At 48.3% G+C, this 22,966-nt stretch overlaps 1 protein-coding gene and 1 pseudogene across 1 annotated transcript; both read left to right on the forward strand.

The window, feature by feature from the left end:
• The first annotated feature begins 4,540 nt into the window (after positions 1 to 4,540).
• On the forward strand, positions 4,541 to 15,242 carry TRIB3 (tribbles pseudokinase 3). The gene is made up of 4 exons (XM_077112040.1): positions 4,541 to 4,727; positions 7,862 to 8,152; positions 10,831 to 11,123; positions 13,909 to 15,242. The coding sequence occupies exons 2-4, from the start codon at positions 7,862 to 7,864 to the stop codon at positions 14,399 to 14,401; spliced, it is 1,077 nt and encodes a 358-aa protein (XP_076968155.1). The 5' UTR covers positions 4,541 to 4,727; the 3' UTR covers positions 14,402 to 15,242.
• On the forward strand, positions 14,580 to 21,565 carry LOC143680269 (T-complex protein 1 subunit zeta-like; annotated as a pseudogene).
• Positions 21,566 to 22,966: the final 1,401 nt, after the last annotated feature.

Raw genomic sequence — 22,966 nt, forward strand, 5'->3', positions numbered from 1 at the left:
CATCCAAACTGAGAAGTACTGTAAGTGCAAAATACATGCAAGATCTCAAAGCCATGTAGTCTTTGTATGAAAAAAATGAAATATTTCATTAATAGTTTTCATATTGATTATTGGTTGAAATGATAATATGTCAGTTATATTGGGTTAAATAAAATATATTATTAAAATTATTTCATCTGTTTCCTTTTGCTTTAATGTGGTGACTTGAAAATTTAAAATTACATGTGTGGCTTACATTCTGTTTCTTTTGGAAAGTCCTGGTCTAGAGAACTGGGGTTTGGCCACCCTCACCATAATAAGGTTCCCAAATCTGGGGGCCATGCCCAGGTGTAGTTCTAGTGTCCATAACCACAAATGCAAGTAGAGGCTGCTGGGTTGCAAAGATTGTAAAATACCCCAGGACAGCACGGACACTGGAGTCAGCTGTCCCAGGTTCAAATCTCAAATCTGCCTCAGACAAAGTGGATGGCCTAGTGTGAGCCTGTCACCTTCACCTTCACTCTTTTCTACAATGGAGGCAACAGCACCTGTCTCATGGCCCCTTAGGTGCCTACCTACCCCAGGGCCTTTGCACTTACTGTTTGCTCTGTCTCCCCCTCATTCCTTCTCTTCCTTAATATCTTTTTTTTTTTTTTAAATTTTTTTATTAATCAAAAAAAAGAAAAGAAATTAACACAACATTTAGAAATCATTCCATTCTACACATGCACTCAGTAATTCTTAGTATCATCACATAGATGTATGATCATCATTTCTTAGTACATTTGCATTGATTTAGGAAAAGAACTAGCAAAACAGCAGAAAAAGATATAGAATGTTAATATAGAGAAGAGAATTAAAATAATAATACTAATAATATATATATATATAAAAAGGAAAAAGAAAAAAACAAAAACAAAAGATACAAACACACAAACAAACAAACAAAAAACCATATTTCAGGTGCAGCTTCATTCAGTGTTCCAACCTAGTTACATTACACTTAGGTATTATTGTGCTGTCCATTTTTGAGTTTTTGTATCTAGTCCTGTTGCACAGTCTGTATCCCTTCAGCTCCAATTACCCATTATCTTACCCTGTTTCTAACTCCTGCTGGTCTCTGTTACCAATGATATAGTCCAAGCTGATTCTCGAATGTCGGTTCACATCAGTGGGACCATACAGTATCCGTCCTTTAGTTTTTGGCTAGACTCACTCAGCATAATGTTCTCTAGGTCCATCCATGTTATCACATGCCTCATAAGTTTAGTCTGTCTCAAAGCTGCACAATATTCCATCGTAGGTATACGCCACAGTTTGTTTAGCCACTCGTCTGTTGATGGGCATTTCGGCTGTTTCCATCTCTTTGAAGTTGTAGATAATGCTGCTATAAACACTGGTGTGCAAATGTCCGTCTGTGTCTTTGCCCTTAAGTCCTTTGAGTAGATACCTAGCAGTGGTATTGCTGGGTCGTAATCCATTCTGCCATTCTATGTCTTTTGATTGGGAAATTCAGTCCATTAACTTTTAGTGTTATTACTGTTTGGATAATATTTTCCTCTACCATTTTGGCTTTTGTATTATATATATCATATCTGATTTTCCTTCTTTCTACACTTTACTCCATACCTCTCTCTTCTGTCTTTTCGTATCTGACTCTAGTGCTCCCTTTAGTATTTCTTGCAGAGCTGGTCTCTTGGTCACAAATTCTCTCAGTGACTTTTTGTCTATAAATGTTTTAATTTCTCCTTCATTTTTGAAGGACAATTTTGCTGGATATAGGAGTCTTGGTTGGCAGTTTTTCTCTTTTAGTGATTTAAATATATCATCCCACTGTCTTCTAGCTTCCATGGTTTCTGCTGAGAAATCTACACATAGTCTTATTGGGTTTCCCTTGTATGTGACAGATTGTTTTTCTCTTGCTGCTTTCAAGATCCTCTCTTTCTCTTTGACCTCTGACATTCTAACTAGTAAATGTCTTGGAGAACGCCTATTTGGGTCTATTCTCTTTGGGGTGCGCTGCACTTCTTGGATCTGTATATTTAGGTCTTTCATAAGAGTTGGGAAATTTTCAGTGATAATTTCTTCCATTAGTTTTTCTCCTCCTTTTCCCTTCTCTTCTCCTTCTGGGACACCCACAACACGTATATTTGTGCGCTTCATATTGTCATTCAGTTCCCTGATTCCCTGCTCAAGTTTTTCCATTCTTTTCCCTATAGTTTCCGTTTCTTTTTGGAATTCAGTTGTTCCATCCTCCAGTTCACTAATTGTAGCTTCTGTCTCTTTAGATCTACCATTGTAGGTATCCATTGTTTTTTCCATTTTTTCTTCTTTGTCCTTCACTCCCACAAGTTCTGTGATTTGTTTTTTCAGATTTTCTATTTCTTCTTTTTGTTCAGCCCATATCTTCTTCATGTCCTCCCTCAATTTATTGATTTGGTTTTTGAAGAGTTTTTCCATTTCTGTTCGTATATTCAGCATTAGTTGTCTCAGCTCCTGTATCTCATTTGAACTATTGGTTTGTTCCTTTGATTGGGCCATATCTTCAATTTTCTGAGCGTCATCCATTATTTTCTGCTGGTGTCTGGGCATTTGATCAGATCTCCCTGGGTGTGGGACCCAGCTGGTTGAAAGGTTTTTCTGTGGAATCTCTGGGCTCTGTTTTTCTTTTCCTGCCCAGTAGGTGGCGCTCGTGGCGGTCGTTTGTCTGCGGGGCAGTCGGCCCGGGAAACCGCTCGTGGAGGCGGGGGTCGCTGGCCGTGGCTTGGGGGAGTGCCGGTCCAAATTGCCCAGCTGGCCCGAGACGCCAAGCGTGACGGGAGGGCCCCGCTATCCAATGTTCCCAGTCAGACCGGGGAGCCACGTGCGTGGAGGGGACCCCAGACGCCAGCCACCCCAGCCGGGAAAACGTGCACCCCTCGGGTAGCTCACAGCAGTGGATTCTCCCTACCCGTTCAGCCGTTCCAGAATGGGGTACGCTGTCTTTTTTGGTCTCTGTCGTGACTCCGGGAGCTGTTTTGTATTGTTTCTGTTTCTTTAGTTGCTTTTCTGGAGGAGGAACTAAGACCCGCGCGTCTTACTAAGCCGCCATCTTCTCCGGAAGTCCTCTTCCTTAATATCTTAATTCAAAATTACCTTCCTGATGAGCTCTATTGAAGATTGCCTGCCTACCAGTCATGATAGAGAACACACTTCTCTTTTATTCAATGAAATAAATACATGATGCACAATCTGTCTTAAATGATCTTGATTCTTGATAATGGTCTGTCTACCCACTGAATTATACGATCTGTGAAGGCAGAGACGGGTCAGTCTCATCCCTGTTGAATCCCCAGTTTGGTTTTGGAACAGGGCCTGACACAGCATGCCACAAAATTAGGAATCTATGAGCAAACCCGGTCCTCCATTCCTCAACCCTTACAGCCATGGCATCTTCCAATCTGAGCCTTGGTGTCATGGTGTAGAAAATGAATTTGTTCACATATCCCTGGCAGGGGAGTCAGCAGGGTTAAAAGACACCCCAGATCCCTCCGGTAGGCCCTGGGAAGTTCTGAGATACAGTGAGCTGATCCCTGGGGTTCAGGAACCAGAGAAACAGAGGCGACTCCCTCTCCTCCCAGCCAGCCTCTGCCAGGGGGAGTTATTTTTTGACACTGGGTGAATTTAGATACCAAGACCCAAAAGGGATTCCCAAGAAGGGTGCTGCTCAGGGAGGCACCAGCAAAACCCTCCGTGGCCTGGGTTCAAGTCTTGCTGTGGGTCTCTTCTCCTCTCCGGAGACTCTGGTGTCTCCACTTTATTTACAGAGAACCTACAACACGTCACACGCTGTTCTAAGCACTTTACCTGCGTTAACTTAATCCTGACAGTAGCCCCGTGAGGAGAAGACTAGAACCAGCCTCTTCAATGGAGGAGGAAACTGAAGCAGGGTTTTGAGGCAGCGCGGTGTGGGGGGCGAGGTGGGGCTCATGCTAGGGTGCTTGTCCTTAACCACCAGGCAGCACTGCCTCTATCCAATGAATGCTGAGGACCCGGCTGTGAAGTGCAGGCCACTCCTGGAGCCTCCAATGGTTCTCGTGAGCTCGGAATCGGCTCCCAGTGTCAGCCCTTAAACCTGCGAGTCTTTGCAAAGCTCCTGCATTGCTTTCCCATAGCAGGGCCTCAGACTGCAAATCAGTAGAATGGGCACAACGGGAAGTTCTGCCCAGGGTTCTCATAAAGGTTTCACGAGGCCAGGGCGGGACTGTCTTGTCTGCTCTCTCTCTCCTCAGCACCATCCTGGAAGCGAAGGGTGTTCTTCCCATTTCACAGATGGAGAAACAGAGGCTCAGAAAAGCAAAGTGGTTTTTCCAAGATGATAGGGAGAGGCCGTGCCTGGTCTCCGCGCTCGGCCTTAGCCGGCCCCACCTTGGGGCTACCGGGGGCAGAGGGCGGCCCGGAGGGGGCGGGGCCGGGGCGGTGACCTCGCGGGCGGGGCGCGGGGGATGGTGCAATCCCCGGCCCGCGGGCGTCAGGCGGCGCTGATTAGCTCAGGTTTACATCACCCGGCGGGCGAGCCGGAGTCCCTTGCCGGCCGCTCGCCGGACACACGCAGCGCGAGCGGCGGCGGCTCAGCAGGTGTCCGGCTGCTCGGGACCCCGGTCCGAGCGCGATCGGGACGGGAGTTCGGCCGCAGCGGAGCGGCGACCGGTCCGCCTGGGAGTGCCTGGCGGCCCTGAGCTCGGGCGGTGCCAGGTCGCGAGGGGAAGGTAGCCTGCGGGGGCCGAGGAGTGGACCTGGGCCTGGCAGGTTGGGGGCTGGAGGCGGGCGTAGGGCACGGGACTTGTGGGCGTCCGAGGGTGGCTGCGCGTTCACCCACACGCGCGCGCACACATACACACACACACACACACATACACGACTTTTAACCAACCCAAACTCCGCCGTCCTCGGGACTGCCTAGGTTGAGTGTTCCCGCCGGGTCTTAGGTGACAGGTCCCGCAGGGCGTGGGGTCGCCGGAGTGTGGCCGAGTCCGGTTGGGGCGAGTGTGCACACCTGCGGGGAGTGGCACCTGTGCCTGCGGGAGAGGGGAGGAGAGCCCCAAGGAGATAGATCTGGGTCACATCCTGGAGAGGTGTGTGGAGATGTCTGTCTTTTCCGTGAAAGTGGAGTGGGGGGGTTGTGCTGTTTTGTGGGGGAGACCTGTGTGTGAGGGGCCTGTGGGGCTGGGGGTTAGGGGACTGGGAGTGGAGTCCGTGTAGCTGTGGATGTGTGTTTGTGCCGAAGGGGATGTGAGAGCGTGTCTCTGTGGATGATAGGATCTGGGGAGGGGGCTGGGCAGCTCGGGGCAGGTGTCGGCTGTGCGGGGGGGGGGGGGGGCATGGCTGGACCAGGGCAGTGGGACGGAGCAGGCGGTGCAGGGCTCTAGGTGCCGGTGCAGGGCTCTAGGTGCCGGTGCAGGGCGCCAGGTGCCGGTGCAGGCGGGTGGGACAAGCGCGCGGTGCCGGAGGTGAGCGCCCACCTGGCGGGGTGGCTGAGGGCTTTGCAGGTTGGACTGTGCGCGTGGGTGTTTTGTTCCTATAGACCGTGTGTGCTGTGTCCGCAGATTCCGGGGTGTGCGGGGGCGAGGGCGGAGGTCCTCCCCTTCTCCAGGCGCTGGGGCCCAACCCCTCTGCCTCACCCCCTCCCGGTCCCGTGAGCACCCCTCGGTTTCCGCTGACCTTTCTGCCCCCAGACACCCGCCGCCAGCAGCTTCCGCTCCCACGGGGGAATCCGGGCTGCGGAAGGCTGGTCAGGGCCCCCAGCTGGCGCGGCCCCGCTGTTGGTCGGTGCGTGTGGGCGTGTTGGTGTGGGTAACCGATGTGATCATTCCGAGACGAGCGCTGTGTGGGCTTGGCCGTGGAGGGTGAGGGGTGTGTCATGGAGGGTGAGGGGTGTGTCATGTAACTGTGTGTGAGCCCCACCCTGCTTTGAGTGTGTCTCAGACTACTTGAAGGAAGTGTGTTTCTGAGGGGTGCAGGTACCGCTGTCAGCCTCGGGTGTGTGTGTGAGTGTGTGTCATGGGTGTGATTCCGCCTTCCTCCCTGCCAGGATATTAAGGATATTAGGATATTAGGGATTCTCAGAACAGCCCTGTGAAATAAGGCTTGTCATCGCAGCCTCATCCCTGGGGAGATTTCTAAGACTTCCCAGAGGAGCACTGACACACCTTCAGCTATAAATAAGGGCGATAATAACAGAACTGCAATACTGATCATTTCCAGACACCTACCCGCGGCAGGGTGGTGCTGAGCTTTATTTGCATTTCCATCCCAGGTACCCCAAATCCTGTGGCCTTTGCATGACATTCCCATTTGCAGATGAAGGAACTGAGGCTCAGGAAGACTGAGGAACTTGCCCAGCACTACCCAGCCAGGAAGGGGCCAAGCCAGGATTAGAACTCAGAAATATCTCACTCCAGCCGCCCCCTTTTGCATTCGTTTTTAGAGGACACTGTGACCTTTCCTTGGATGCAGGGCTCCTCCCTCCCAAGGCAGCCTGTGGATTTGGGAGCAGCGTGATTGGAGAGGTGAGCCTCAGGCTGACAGCTGACTCTGAGTGGTGTCTCCCCATTAATCCTGCCCTGGCTGTTGGGAAGGTCTTTAACAGGACTGAAAACTGTGTCCTTCTAGACCCTCATACCTGGGCCTCCTTTTCCTCATCTGGGGTCTGAATAGGTGGGCAGATGGGTCTGGAAGGAACCTTTCCTGACATGCCCTCGCATTGCCCTCCTCCAGCGACATGTACAATTACACAGCTGGATCCATGGCAGTTTCCTCCACAGTTGAATGGGGCCTTAGAGAGACACTCTCTGCCTTGCCCCATTTCTCCGGTAATGGTAAACTGGAACACTCAGTTGTCTGTCTGGTAGACTAACTCTGCATGTGGACTCTGAGATTCTGCTAGCCCTTGGACCATCAGGACAAAGCTGTAAAAAAAAAAAATCACATTGGAAAAAAGAAATACACTCCCTGTTTTGAAATACCTAAGCAATAACTGAAGGCAGCATCTTTATTTTAAATTTTGAAATGGAGAATTCCTTTGCCTTGCTTCCAAATCCTTTCCTCTCCAGGAGCCACTCTGGCTAGTTTAGGCTGGATCTTTCCAGACATTTTTAAATGAATTTACACAAACACAAATATATTGGAAAGTCCTCCAGGATGAACTGTTTAGTGGAAAAAAAAAAATAGTGGAGAGATGGGCTTGGTGATAGGTGAGAGGGAGGGAGAGAGATTGCCCTGCATCTGTTAAGTTTTGTAGTGCGAGCATCTATTATCTATGGAGAAGAGGAGGAAGGAAGGAAGGATGAGGAATGAATGAAGGATGTACTAGACGCACACGTGAATGTGTGCACTGGAATGCACAAATCAAGTGAACAAAGCAAGCTGCTGAATGATACAAGCAAGATGATCCAATTTATTGTTTTGTCTTACTGAGGATATATGTTATACCGTTGGGGTTTTTCTTACATAAATGGAACAATATATAATCTTTTTTTAACATAAGAGCATTGTCTGCACATAGTTCTGTTTTGCCTTTTTCACTTAATATATTTTGAAGATTGGTCCACATTATCCAGAGACCATCCCAGTCCCTTTTCAGAGCTGCATAATATTCCATTGTATGGATGTACCATGGTGTTATAACCAGATTTCTACTGCTGGAATTTGGGGTATTTCTTTTGATATTAGACTCAAGACCTCAGCGAACAAGTTTTATGCATTTTTTTGTGAGCAGTTAAACTGGAAGAGCACACACTTGTCATCAAAATCTCCCAACGTGATGGCTGTGCCAGCCCGCCAGCAGGGCAGAAGGGGGCCACAAAGCAGCCTTCCCTTAGCTCCTTTCTCCCCTTCTTTCTAGATGCGAGCCGTGCCGCCGGATGCCCCTCTGGGCGCCCTCACCAGGAAGAAGCGGGTAGAATTGGATGATGATTTAGCTGCCGAGTTTTCCAGCAGGAAACGAACTCAGAGTGGGCCCCAGCCCAGGGTGGCCCCCTGCTTGCTGCCTCTGAGCCCACCCCCTGCCCCAGTTCTTGCACCCGCTGTGACTGCTGCCTCCCGCCTTGGGCCCTATGTCCTCCTGGAGCCCAGGGAGGGCAGGCGGGCTTACCGCGCTCTGCACTGTCCCACGGGCACTGAGTACACCTGCAAGGTCAGTCCCCCAGGCGCGGCTCTCCCCAGACATGGGGGAAGTTGGGGGCGGGGGGCGGCCTGGTTCCAGACGAGTGCCAGGGGTCTGGAGGAGGGCATATTTTCATTTTCCCTGTGTTTATTAGGGAAGCAGCCAGCGAGCCCCAGCTCTCTGTCAGGCCTTGGGCCGGGCTGCAACCAGCGTGCTGACCCAAATCATCTCAGGCTTTGAGGCCTTCCCAGCGTAGGCCCAATGGTGTGGTAAATGCCATGGGCTGCTGTGGGGGGCCGTGGGAGCACAGTTAAGGGAGGGGGTGTCTGAACAGACTGAGTAGAAGCTAGCCAGATAGAAGTGGGAGAAGGGAGTTCCAGGCAGGGGGAACAAAAAGGCTCTTTTCTGTGCAAAAGCCTAGGGCTGAGTGAGAGCATGGCACCTCAGAGAACTGAAAGGACTTCATATGGCTGGAGTAGGGAGAGGCCGGAGATGATGGTTGTTGGTGACTGCCTGTGAAAGCATTAGGCAGGAGTTTTCCAGTGGGCTGTGGGGAGCCACTGAAGATGTTTACACAAGAGAAGGGTCAGGTGTGGTAGATGGCAGAACCCATGGCCACTTTACAGATGGGAAGGCTGGAGTCACAGACCATCAGGCCTGGCTCCTATAGCAAAGTTAGGGGTAGAAAAGCTGGGGATTCCTGGCAGGAATCAGGAGACAGGCAGGACTTGCTGAGAGCCACAGCCGAAAAAGACAGAGATGAGAATAAAAGCATAACAATAGGCATTTGCTGTGATTATGGTGATTGCTTAGTATACACAATCTTTTTTAATCTTCATGCAGCACATGAGGTGGTTACCATTATTGTACCCATTTTACAGATAGAGGACACTGAGGCTCAGAAAGTTATGGTTACTTGCCATAATCACAGAGCCAGGAGGTGTTAGAACTGGAGTTGGGCTCAACTAGCACGATTGTTTCTGGCAGTGTGGATTATGCTGCAGGCTTGCCCCCCACTGGGCAGGATAAGGAATGTGGGGGAGACCCAGGTTCACAGGAAGGGCAGAAAGATGCCTGGTTTTCCTCAAGGAAGCACAGAGAAGCAAGGGGGACTGGCTGAGTTCCTGCACAGGGGTGCAGTGAACTGGGGACAATTCAGACATAGGGTCCCATCTTTGTAGATGATTACCTTATTCATTAATTCTACAAACCTTCCCTGAGCGCCCCTGTGTACCACAACCTGTGCTGTGATTTAAAAATAGACAGAATTCTGCTCTCATCGAGCTGATGAGATGTGGAGGAGATGGAAAGTGAACAAGTGAAAAAGTACAATATGTTTCAGGTGATCATTAAGTGCTGTGGAGAAAAATGAAGCTGGAGACAGGGAGAGTGAGGGACAGAGATGCAGGGGTGCAGGACACGAGTTTAGGTAGGGAGGTCCGGGAAGATCTCTGAGGGGTGACATTTGAGCAGTGACCTATGTGACTGAGGGAGCTGGCCGTGTGGGGACCTGAGGCAGGGGAATCTAGGAGCAGATAGAGCAAGTGAGGGAGACAGGAATGTTCTTGACCCACCAACAAGAGCAAAAAAGAAATCTCTGTTTTTGAATTATTCACGCCATGCCACTCCAGCTGTTTTCGTTATTTTCATCATCTGCTTAAAAAAGCAAATTCACGCATTAGATATGTATATGCTATGATATTTTTTTCTCTGTTGCATAACCAAAAGAACATGCAAAAAGTGAATAAAGTCAGATGAGCCAAAGTGAGTGCTTCACCTCTGCACTCGTATGAATTCTAGCAAGTTGCTTTCCTTTACTGATCTCAGTTTTCCCATCTGTAAAATGGGACACACTTCCAAGGCCATGGCCAGGTTTCAGTTTATGTTCATAAAGCCCCTATCACTTTTCCCGTCAACCTCACTACCCTCCTCCCCTTCCACCCCACCCACAGCAGGTCAAGCTCTTTCCCGCCACAGGGCCTTTGCACCACCTGTGCCCTTCACCTGGAAAGTTCACCCCATGGGCATCTCCAGATCCTTCAGTTTACTTCCCTTGAGTCCCTTCTGGACCATGCTTTAAAAAATCAGTGCCCCCTTCCAAGGTATTCTTGGGTCTAGCATCTTTTTTGATTCCTTTGCAATGCTTCTGAGAAATTATAAATCTTTAGTCTGTTAGCTTGTTTACTGTCTCTTGTATTGGACTTTGGGCACCTGGAGGGCAAGGATGGTGGCTAGCAGTCAAGTGAGATTCCCACTAGCTGGCACACACCCATAATCAATGCACACAGGTAGGATGAATAAAAGGGTGACAGTGGGTGCAGGGACTGGTAGCTGTTCTGATAATCAGTCTGCATTACCCTCTCTTCTGGATTTCCCCTCCTTTGAGGTTTGTTTTTCTGTTTGGTTTACTTATTACTTTTCAATTATCTGACACAGGAGACCATATAAGGTAGCAGTTAAGAGCAAGGACAATGGAGTACATGGGTTCAAATGCCGGCTCTGCTGCCCGCTGGCTGTGTGGCTTCTCACTCTCCGTGGCTGCAAATTGGGGTGAATCACAGTACTACTTCCTAGGGCTGCTGCAAGGGTTGAGAGACTCGGTGCATTTAGGCACAGCGCCAGCACACAGTAGGTGTCTAAAGCGCCTCCAAGCCCAGCCCGGGCTGCACGGTGTCCCCCGCTGTGCTCACACCCTGCTCCATCCTCAGGTGTACCCGGCCTGCGAGGCCCAGGCGGTGCTGGAACCCTACGGGCGCCTGCCACCCCACGAGCATGTGGCACGGCCGGCCGAGGTGCTGGCGGGTGCCCAGCAGCTCTACGCCTTCTTTCCGCGGCCCAGAGGGGACATGCACAGCCTGGTGCGCAGCCGCCGCCGCCTTCCCGAGCCCGAGGCGGCCGCGCTCTTCCGCCAGATGGTGGCTGCCGTGGCACACTGCCACCAGCACGGCCTTATCCTGCGTGACCTCAAGCTGTGTCGCTTTGTCTTTACCAACTGTGAGAGGTGAGTGTGACCACAGTCACACCCAAGAGATAGGCCATGATGGGGTAACTGAGGCCCAGAAAGGCAAAATAACTTATGCAAAAAGTGAGAAGACTGGACTAGCACCCGTGGCCCAGTTCTCTGGAGAAAGTCAGCTCACTCCTGTTGGAAGCCTGGTCAAACATTAGACTTGTGATAACAAGGCTGACAGTGAAGCTTATCACAGTGCAATATTAGGCCTGGCCCCATACACATAGGAGGAGGTCCCATATGATAGGTGAGGAAACAGAGGCCCAGAGAGGTTAAATAACTTACCCAAGATCCCACAGCAAAATTCAGGGGAGAGCTGGGATTCCAATCCAGATCTGACTCCAGAGCCTAGGTCCTACTTCACTCTGAGCTTGGGAGGCAGTTGGCCTGGAGGCCAGGCTGGGCCTATTGCTTATTCTGGTGGCCCAGGGTCTCTGGGCCTCCGTTTCCCTATGGGTAAGGGAAAGGGCTGGACTGTCAGACAACAGCCAAAATGGACCCTGAGGTTTCCCACGTGGGAACTTTTTCTGTAAAACTGAGAATCAATGGTTTTTGTTGAGAAGTGAGCTCCCCATACTGCTTCCTACTGGAGCTAGACGGACTGGCAGCCTGTCCCGCCCCAGATTCCTGCTGTAGGTGGCGCGTGTCAGGGAATGCCCCGAGCCACAGGTGTGCTTAAGCATCCATCAGGAGCATCAGTTTTATAGCAAGATTTTTTTTTTTGCAGGGGAGGAGGGTGACCTCATTGCATTTTCCTAACTTTTCAGTTTGACATAATTTTAAGCGTTCAGAAATGTTGCAAAAATTGTTAGAGTTCCTATATATCCTTCCCCCAGTTTTCCCTGATAGTAATGTGTTACATGACCATAACACAACAATCAAGATGAAGAACTAATCTTGGTTTGATATTTTTAACCTAACCACAGATTTATTCAGATTTCCCTAGTTCCCTTTTTCTGCCCGGGATCCCATCTGGGACCCCGACTTGCGTTTGGTTGTCACGTTCCCTGTGTCTCCTCCAATCTGGGACAGATCCTCAGTCTAGCCTCTTCTTTTATGACCTTGACACTCTTGAAGGGTACTGGCCAGCTATTTTGCAGAGGGTGTTCTGTTCACGGTTAGGTTGAGGGTATGCAGTGTTTGCAGTGACACCTCGGAAGCAACAGCCCCTCTCAGCGCATCAGGTCAGGAGAAACCTGCTGGATCTCAGAATGTCCGTAGCCATGATGGCAACCCTGACCACTTAACTAAGGTGGCGTCTCCCAGGTGTCTTCACTGCAGCACCTAATTTTCCCTTTGGATCAGGCAGGTACTTTGAAGCTATGTGTGCAGACATCCATTTCTCCTCAAACATTCACCCCACAAATTTTAGCAGCTATCCATCTCATCTGCAGCAGTTATTAGTGTGCTGTTGGCCTAATGGTGATTTTCTATTTTCTTCTTTCCTTCTTTCATTACATTTTATATTAAAAACAAACATGGGCGGGCCATGGTGGCTCAGTGGCAGAGTTCTCACCTGCCATGCCAGAGACCCGGGTTCTATTCCTGGTGCCTGCCCATGCAAAAAAAGTAAAAACAAACATGCCTTTAGTAAGAAGTAGAATGTAAAATTGATATTGATTTTTTTAAGCTAATATGCAATTTGGGGTAGGGACAACACCCCCATACCTCCCAGAAGTGACACAGTGCTTCCTTCTCTTTTCAAGGCAGTAGTTTGAGAAGAGGGACCACAGAGTCAGGCAGGCCTGGGTTCGAATCTTAGTTTTGCTTCTTACCTGCTTACCAGCAGCTTCAGGTGTCTGAGCCTTGGTTGTTCATCTGTTAAATGGGCCAGTAATGCCAACTTCCCACAACCCTGAGGCTGCGGCTCGCAGGGTAGGTTAACATTCGTGAAATGCCGGGAACAGGAAGGATAATCGCACCAGTAATAGAATAATTAGACTAAAGGAGCCTGGGGTGCCCCGGGAGGCATGTTGAAAGCAGAAGTCGCAAATGGCAGCCCACAGGCGTGTTTTATGTTTGCCCTGCATTTGGTGACCATTTGTGCCTTTAATTGGAATTGGTTGCCAACATTTTACAAACCGGGACTTTTCTGCTAAAATATGGATTTCCGCCTTCTTGGGGGAAAACATGGGCACCTTGTGCCCACACAGAGGCTCATAGCATTGGCTCCGAGACTGAGAGCACAGGTTCAAACCCCAGCGCCCAGCCCTAGGGGTGTGTGAGTCCTCGATTTTCCCACCTGTAAAATGGTGTCTTCCTTACAGGCCATAGAGGAGATGACATGAGAGGAGCAGGTAATGAGCTCAGTCCAGTGCCAGGCACACAGCGGAAGCTCAACACACAGAGTGTATTGTCATTAGCCACGTCCTTTTAGGTACAGTTTGTGCTGAGACATTTGGCACAGTCCCAGCTTCCTATTTCTGTCATTTTATTCCCTGTCTGGACTTGGTAAGTTTGTATGTGATTTAAGACAGGCTTAACCCTCGCAGGCCCCCTCCTGGAGAGACTCCTCTCTGAGTCTTATTCAAATTGAATTGCTCTGTAATCTTGAGAAGTGACTTAACCTCTCTGAACCTGGGCCTTGTCTTCCGTAAAACGGGATGAGCCGCGCCAGCCTCACCGGACTGGTTCAGTTTTTGGTCAAAATTTTCAGCTGCTCTGGAAGTGAGCGCCATTAGGGGTGATAGTGTGTGTATGGGGGTGGGGGTGGTATGGGGGTCCCAGGTGGGACCTGACCCCTTTGCTTCCCCCCCCCGCCCGCCTCCGACCCCAGGACAAAGCTGGTGCTGGAGGACCTGGAGGACGCCTGCGTGCTGGCCGGGCCGGATGACTCCCTGTGGGACAAGCGCGCCTGCCCAGCCTACGTGGGGCCTGAGCTCCTCAGCTCACAGGCGTGCTACTCGGGCAAGGCAGCCGACGTGTGGAGCCTCGGCGTGGCGCTCTTCACCATGCTGGCCGGCCACTACCCCTTCCAGGACTCAGAGCCCGCCCTGCTCTTCGGCAAGATTCGCCGCGGGGCCTTCGCCCTGCCCGAGGGCCTCTCAGCCCCTGCCCGCTGCCTGGTCCGCTGCCTCCTGCGACGGGAGCCGGCCGAGAGGCTCATGGCCACAGGCATCCTGCTGCACCCCTGGCTGCGGGGGGACCCACTGCCCCTGACTCCCTCCCGATCCCACCTCTGGGAGGCTGACCAGGTGGTCCCCGATGGGCCCGGCCCGGAGGAAGCTGAGGAAGAGGAGGGACTGAGGGAGGTGGGTCTGTACGGATAAGGTCTCCCCACTAGACTCTCGGCTACAGACAGTGGATTGAGACTGGGGTGTCTCCAAACTTCTTTCCTCCCCTTTGAACCAAGTCAAACCTTAAGTGCCTTCTAGGAGGGAGAAGGGAGGCGTGTGTACGCGGCATGTGCCTTCTGCACGCCTGTGCACACACGCTGGTGCATCCGGCATGTCCTTCTTGGTGCTCACCACGTGCCAAGCCCTTTTCCAGGTGCTGGAAATACGGCAGGGAACAAAAGAGACAAACTCCCTCCCCTCTCAGAGCTGACCTGCTTGGCCTTCTTGCACTGCCGACACTTTTCCACGCTGCGTGTCTGCGCTGGACACACTCAGCACCCACGTGTGTCGGCATCCCCTCATGCTGGTTCTTCGGCTCCCCTTTCACAAGCAAAACCCAGCTACCCTTGAGTCTTGCACCTCGTCCAGTAAAAGGGAAGCACCCCTGTGCCAAAGGCCCCAGGCCCCTACTCTGCAACTTAGGACTCCAGAGTCTGGAAGGTGCTGGGAACTGTGCCCCTGGCGCCTCTGTCCTCTGGATCAAGAGATTCTTCCTACAGGCCCGAGCCAGGCACTTGGGCCAGGAGAACCCGGATCCAAACGATGAGGCCAGTCCTCCTCTAACTCAAGGAATGGCTTGGAACGAGGGCCCAGGCCTGTCCACCTGGTGGCCCCTGACCTGAGCACTGGGCTGGGGGACAGGATTAGGCAGGGGCCTGCCCTCTGGCCACCTAGAAAGTACCGGGTTCTGGGTTCACTCAGGGTTCAGGATCCCACATCAACACTGGGTTTTAGATGCTACGAGTATATATTTCTACCTTGTGCCTAATAAAAGAAGGTGATTACTTTGATTATTCCAGGAGATTTCTTCTCTAGTCCCCTCCCCACCGTCCATCAGTTTTCCCTGCCTCCAAAACCAGCTCCATGGGGAAAGGCCGGGAGACTTACCCTCAATCAGTGGATGGTGAGAGCAGATTCCCTGCAGCCCAGCAGCTCTTCTCTACTCCCTCTGTTTCTTCTGCAGGCAGTGGTGCATCTGTTGTGGTGTTTTTTTTGGCTGCAATAACAGAAGCACTGTATCAAAGGTGCTTAAACAAGAAGAAAATGTCTTTTCACACAAAACAAGAATTCCTTGGGTGGGACGGGCTTCAGTGCTGGCTGATTCTGCTCTCAGAGCTGTCAACAAGGAGCCCAGCTCTCTGAACTCTTTCTGTCTCTTTGTCCTGACGTCCTGGGTAACTGCCACTATACTGGCTATAACACGTCCCCGACATCACATGGAGACATCCATGACCAGAAGAAAAGGGGAACATTTTTGAAGGTGGCATTGTAGTGCTGAAGAACTTGGATTCTGGAGCCAGGAATTAAATTCAGCCTGGAATTTAATCCTGGCTTCAGCACTCACTAGGTGTTTGACGCTTGGTAAATTTCTTAACCATTCTGTGCCTCAGATTCTTTAACCATAAAATGGGGAATAATTACACCTAACTCATGAGGACTGAATGAGCTTTTTTTTTTTTGGCTTTTAAAAAGGGGAATTTAATAAGTTGCTAGTTTACAGTTCTAAGGTGGGTGAAAATGTCCCAATTAGAACAAGTCAATAGATATGTCCAATCAAAGGTATCCAGGGAAAGATACTTTGGTTCAAGAAGGCCGATGAAGTTCTCATGTGAGAAGGCCCATGGTGAACACAGTCACAGTTTCTCTCTCGGCTGGAAGGACACATGGTGAACACGGCATCATCTGCTAGCTTTCTCTCCTGGCTTCCTGTTTCATGAGGCTCTCCGGGAGGCGTTTTCCTTCTTCATTTCCAAAGGTCACTGGCTGTGGACTCTCTGCTTTGTAGTGCTGTAGCATTCTCTGCTCTCTCTGAATCTTTTTCATTCTCCAAAATGTTTCCTCTTTTATAGGACTTCAGAAACTAATCAAGACCCATCCAAATGGATGGGGACACTACCTAATCCAGTTTAACAACCACTCTTGATCAAATCACATCTCCAGGGAGATGATCTAATTACAGTTTCAAACATATAATACTGAATAGGGATTAGAAGAAACAGCTGCCTTTACAAAATGGTATTAGGATTAAAACATGGCTTTTCTAGGGTACATACATTATTTCAAACCAGCACAGTTGCCTATATTGTTCTTTATCAGCCTATAAGAGCTTTCTCAATTTTCTGAATGAGCTATTTTATGTACAACACTTGGAAAAGTGACAGGCGCAACAGCCCTTGAGTAGATTGTGTTGCAGTTGTTGTTACAATAGCTCCTTCCTGGGCTGGGGCAGACTATCCCAGAAGCATGAACAGATTTTCCCACACATCCCATTGGCCAGAACTGGGTCACATGTCCTTTCTGGACCAATCACACACAAAGGAATCCAAGTACACTTATTAATTGGGCATCTCCTCTTGCTGTTGGTGCTGTGGCCTCCCAGAGGCTCTTGCTGAATATGGGAGGGGAGGTGTCTCAATAAAATGGGGTTCTGAGACAGAGGGGTTAAGGAGAAATGGATGCTGGTGGGCAGCCAACAGTGTTCACGCTTAGTGATGATGACCAGCAGCTCTGAGTTGCCAAATTCTGGATAAACGTTTGTTTGGTAAGGTATGCTGGATACTGCCTTATGAGAGGCTGCTTATATCCTTTAATAGCTCCCCATTGCTCTGGAGATAAAATTCAGGATCCTTACCGCAGCCTCAGGGCCCTGTGTGGTCTGCTCACTGCTGACCCTTCTACCTGCCTCTCACACTTGCCTCTCTTCCTTTTACTCATTCTGCCCAGCGCAGAATGCTTCAGAGCTCTCCCCCACAGCAGGGCCTTTGCATATGCTGTTTCCTTTCCTGATAGACTCTTCCCGCTCCACCTCTACCTTCATGTGTATAAAGATTACTCTTTATTCAGATCTCAGCTCAAAACTTCCTTCTTCAGAGAGGACTTCTTGTCCCACTAAGTGGGCCACCTTGCCCCATCCATTGTGACACTGCTGTTGAGGTACCATTCCTCATTATTGTAAGAATTGCGAACTTTTTTCTTTTTAATATTTTTATTATAAACAACAGACATACAAACATTCTTGACATGGTTACAATCAATGGCTCACAATATCGTCACATAGTTGTGTATTCATCACCATGATCATTTTTTTTTTTAAGATTTGCATCTCTCCAGCAAAAGAAAGAAAAAAGAAAAAACTCATACATACCATACTCCTTACCACTCCCTTTCATTGACCACTGGTATTACAATCTACTCAATTTATTTTAACCATTGTTCCCCCATTATTTGTTTATTTTTTATCCATATTTTTCACTCATCTGTCCATACCATAGATAAAAAGGAGCATCAGACACAAGGTTTTAACAATCATGGAGTCACATTGCAAAAGCTATATCATTATACAATCATCTTCAAGAAGCATGGCTACTGGAAGACTGCTCTACAGTTTCAGGCGCTTCCCTCCAGCCTCTCTAATACACTATAAACTGAAAAAGGATACCTATATAATGCGTAAGAATAACCTCCAGGATAACCTCTTGACTCTGTTTTAAATCTCTCAGTCACTAACACTTTATTTTATTTTTTGCATGGGTAGGCACTGGGAATCAAACCCGAGTCTCCAGCATGGCAAGTGAGAAATCTATCACTGAACTACTATTGCCCGCCCATATTTGTCTCATTTCTCTCTTCCCCCTTTCAGTCGAGAAGGTTTTCTCGATTCCTTGATGCTGAGTCCCAGTTTGTTCTAGGATTTCTGTCCCACATTGCCAGGGATGTTTACACCTCTAGGAGTCATGTCCCACGTAGAGAGGGGGAGGGCAGTGAGTTTGCTTGTCGTGTTGGCTGAGAGAGAGAGAAAGAGGCCACAAAAGAGGTTCTCTGGGGGTGACTCTCAGGCCTAATTTTAAAAAGGCTTAGCCTGTCCTTTGCAGGAATAAGTTTTATAGGGGCGAACCCCAAGATTGAGGGCTTGGCCTATTGATTTGGTTGTCCCCTCTGCTTGCGAGACCATCAGGAATTCTCCAAAACCTTTTGCAATCTTGAACGAATAAATTAATGGATGAGCGATAGAAGTACTTTGAAATGTATCCATTTTTGAAGCACTCCCCTGCCTCAAATACGAACCTTAGAATAGCAGAAACCCCACTGGGCAGAGGCTATCCTTTCCCCAAGTGAAGGATGCGTTCCCCAGGTCCTTGACAGGTCATCTTCCGGCGCCAGGCTTGAAAACCTCCAGGAACAAGGAGCTCACTCTCTCTGGATATTGCTCCTGAATCAGTCCTTGCCATAGACATCAGCCAGTCCATTCCTAGCACTGGAGCATCCACTCTGAACCAACAGCTGTGAGCGCTGGGAGCTATTAGAGCAGTTCCTGCTCCTGGGAGGTTTTCTATAGCAGCAGCCCTAGTGCCTCCACTAAGTTGGGGAACTAAGTGGGGTTAATGTTTAATGAGCACATACCACATGCCAGGCATGATTCTAAGGGCTTTACATGGTTTATCTCATTTGACTACATGATGGCCTGAAGTCCAAGATGGTCCCACCTGGCATCCATGTCCTTGTGTAATCCCCTCCCCCCCTGAGCTGGGATGACCTGTGTGATTAATAGGATGGACTATGACTTCTCAAGCTGGGTCATAAAATAGTCTATGGCTCCTGTCTCGCTCTCCGAATCACCTGCCCTTCAAGCCCACCCAAGTAGGCGTATGAGTGGTCCATGCCCCAAGGAGCTCAGACACTCTGAAACAGCCAGCGCCAACCAGGCACGTGAAGGAGCGTTCTCCACAGTGGAGCCTCCAGGCCAGCCAGGCGTCCAGACGACCGCAGCCCCTGAGAGAACCCTCCAGAACCACCTAGGAAGCCGCTCCCCAATTCCTCACAGACCCAGAGAAACTGTGAGACATTTCATATTTTTTGTTGTTTTAGGCTCTAAGTTTAGGGGTAATTCATCACATATCAATAACTAATACAGATACTCACAACATCCCTTGAGGGCGGGGCCAGCGCAGTCACCACCCTATGGGGGAAGAAACTGAGGCCCAGAGAGGAGGCATCTCTCATCTAGGGTTATACAGATAGTGGCTTGTGGTTCAAATGACTTCAGAGTCTTCCATTGGAGTGGAAGATGTCCAAGCTGAATCCCAGCCCTGCCCTTGCAGGACCAAGGCAGAAACCCTGAAAGAATATATTTGCTCCCAATATAAATTTGTGCAGGTGATCTCAGGGCCGAAGGAAGCACGACCATCAGAAACCAGCCGGGTTAACAGAAGAAAGTGAGGCAAAGGAGTGAAAAATAGCAGAAACAGACACATGCAGCGTTCAGATATTGGTATTATCAGACACAGGAGATAAAAACAACAATATTTACTGTGTTTAAATAAATAGTAAGATAGAAGCTATTGCCAAAGAACAAGGAACTATATCAAGCTGTATAACAGGTTTGAAAAAGAACCGAACTTCTAAAATTAAAAACACAAGAACCAAAATAAAAATTAAAATGGAGGCTTCAATTTTTAAAAATTAAAACGGAGGCCACATTGGGGTTTCCTCCTCTTTCTCTGCTGGGTCAGCTGTGGCTGCCGTGAAGACCTGAATGCCAAGGCCAAGGTGGCTGCGCCCAGGCGGCGCTGGTGGTCAACATTAGTGCAGCATGAAGGCGGCAGGACGTGCTGAGGGCTGACCTGGGGCCCAGGGGCACCAGGAAGATGCTTGATTCTGGTGCTGGAAACATCAAGCTTACTAAAGATGGCAACATGCTGCTTCCTGAAATGCAAATTCAACACCGAACAGCCTCCTTAACAGCAAAAGTAACAATAGCCCAGGATGACACGAGTGGTGATGATACTAGTTCCAATGTTCTAATCATGGGACAGCTGCTGCAATGAGAGGACCTCCACATTTCTGAAGGTCTACATTCCCAGAATAATAACAGAAGGATTTGAAGCTGCAAAGGAAAAGGCACTTCAATTTTGGGAACAAATCTAAAGAAAGAGGTGGGCTTTTGGACATGGCCAGAACATCTCCACGTACTAACGTTCAGGCTGAACTTGCGGACGTCTTAACAGAGGCTGTAGTGGACTCCATTTTGGCCATTAACAATAAGATGAATCTATCCACCTTTTCATGGTTGAGATCATGTAGATGAACCATAAATCTGAAACTGATACAAGCTTAATCAGAGGGCTCGTTTTGGACTATGGGGCAAAGCATCATGATATAAAACAAAGTAGAAGATGAGTACATCCTCACGTGCAATGTGTCATAAGAATATGAAAAAAACAGAAGTGAACTCTGGTTTTTTTTTTTTTTTTTTTTTTTTTTACAAAAGTACAGAAGACAGAGAGTTTTTACTGGTTTCTTTCAAGTAAAAGCAGAAAGAAAATTCATTGAAGGTAGAGTTAAAAAGTCATAGAACTTTCTGAGAAAGCCTGTGGTGATTCAGATACATTCAGATAACAGATTTGCTATGACCCCTTTTCTTTGGATGCTGTGCAGGCATAGTTGTTTCGCACAGAGCTAAAAGGAGAAATATGGAGATGGTGACTCTTGCTTGTGGTGGGGTAGCTCTAAATTCTCTGGATGACCTAAATCCTGACTGGAACATGCAGGCCTTGTCTATGAGTATCCATTGGGAGAAGAAAAGTTCACCTTTATTGAGAAATGTAATAATCCTCATTCTGTCACATTACTGGTGAAAGGACCAAATCAACACACACTCACTCAAATCAAAGATGCAATAAGGGATGGCCTGAGCGCTGTCAAGAATGCTATTCATGATGGCTGTGTGGTTCCAGCTATTGGTGCAGTGGAAGTGGCAATGCAGAACTCTGGTTAATTATAAGCCCCGTGTAAATGCAGGCCCAACTTGGAGTCCAAGCATTTGCTGATGCATTGCTCATGATTTCCAAGGTTCTTGCTCAGAATTCTGGTTTTGACCTTCAGGAAACAGTAGTAAAAGTAAAAGCAGACTATTCAGAATCAGGTCAACCTGTGGGCGTAGACTTAAACGCAGGTAAGCCAATGGCAGCAGCAGAAGTAGGCATGTGGGATACCTATTGTGTAAAGAAACAGCTTCTGCTCTTCTGCACTGTGATTGCCACCAATTTTCTTCTGATTGATGAGATTGTGTGAGCTGGAACGTCTTCTCTAAAAGGTTGAATTGAAGCTTCCTTTGTATCATCTGAATCGTGAAGACTTGACAGAATGATCCTAATAAGACAGCTATGGAACTTTTGTCCAAGCTTCAAATGACTGTCAAAGGAATTTTCCCCATATTCAAACAGGACGACATTGGCACTGTGCCAGTTTGAAAGGATTTATGTACCCTAGAAAAGCCATGATTTAATCCTAAGCAATCTTGTGGGAGCAATAGTTTCTCTTAATCCTTACTCAGTACTATAGGTTGGAAAATTGATTGGGTTATCTCCATGGAAATATGACTAAATCAATGTGGGTATTAAACTTGATTAGATAGAGAGACTTGTCTCCACCCATTTGGGTGGGTTTTGATCAGTTCACTGGAATCCTATAAAAGAGGAAACATTTCAGAGAAAGTGGGAGATTCTAAGAGAGCAGAGAATGACATAGCCACAAGAAGCAGAGAGTCCACTACTCAGTGACCTTTGGAGAAGAAGAAGGAAAATGCCTCCCGGGGAGCTTCATGAAACAGGGAGCCAGCAGGAGAGAAAGCTAGCAGATAATGCCGTGTTTGCCATGTGCCCTTCCAGATGAGAGAGAAACCTTCACTGTGTTTGCCATGTGCCTTTCCACTTGAGAGAAAAACCCTGAACTTCATCAGCCTTCTTGAATCAAGGTATCTTTCCCTGGATGTCTTATATTGGACATTTCTATAGACTTGTTTTAATTGGTACATTTTCTTGGCCTTGGAACTGTAAACTAGCAACTTATTAAAAGTCATTCCATTTCTGGTATATTGCATTCTGGCAGCTAGCAAACTAGAACAGGCACCTTTTCAGATCATGAAGTTCTGAAATTATAATTACAGTATATATATATATACATATATTTTTTAATTGTGCTGATGTGTACAAAGCAGGTCCTTTTTTCCCCAGTGAAAAGGATACTTTAACTGCAGTGACATAAAGTTACATGTTAGATAAGCTTATGTTATCTACCTTGTTATTAAATATCCTTCACACACACACAAAATTAAATAATGGGCTAAGCAGGAGATTAGACATGGGTAAAGAGAGAATTAATGGGATAGAAATCAGACACAGATTTGAGAGCCCCACTAAATTTCCACAGACACACAATAGTGACAATGCAAAAAACAAAGGGAAAAAATCTTTAAAGCACTCAGAAGGAAAAAACACCCAGACATATTACCTTTAAAATAATAATAGTACAACATGGATGAACCTCAAAAACACTATGCTAAGGGCCATGACGGCTCAGAAGGTAGAGTTCTCGCCTACCACGCCGGAGACCTGGGTTCATTTCTCACTGCCTACCCATGCAAAACAAAACAAAAACACTATGCCAAGTGAAAGAAGTCAGTCACAAAGGGCCACCTGCTGTAAGATCTAATTTATATAA

Source organism: Tamandua tetradactyla, chromosome 1 (genome assembly GCF_023851605.1).
Source record: "Tamandua tetradactyla isolate mTamTet1 chromosome 1, mTamTet1.pri, whole genome shotgun sequence".
Classification (NCBI taxonomy): Eukaryota; Metazoa; Chordata; class Mammalia; order Pilosa; family Myrmecophagidae; genus Tamandua; species Tamandua tetradactyla.

Excerpts from the sequence above, each read along its gene's own strand:
- TRIB3 (XM_077112040.1), top strand. The coding sequence starts at position 7,862 with ATGCGAGCCGTGCCGCCGGATGCCCCTCTGGGCGCCCTCACCAGGAAG. Across the intron at positions 8,153-10,830 it reads GCACTGAGTACACCTGCAAG|GTGTACCCGGCCTGCGAGGC; the intron begins GTCAGTCCCCCA and ends CTCCATCCTCAG. Across the intron at positions 11,124-13,908 it reads GTCTTTACCAACTGTGAGAG|GACAAAGCTGGTGCTGGAGG; the intron begins GTGAGTGTGACC and ends CTCCGACCCCAG.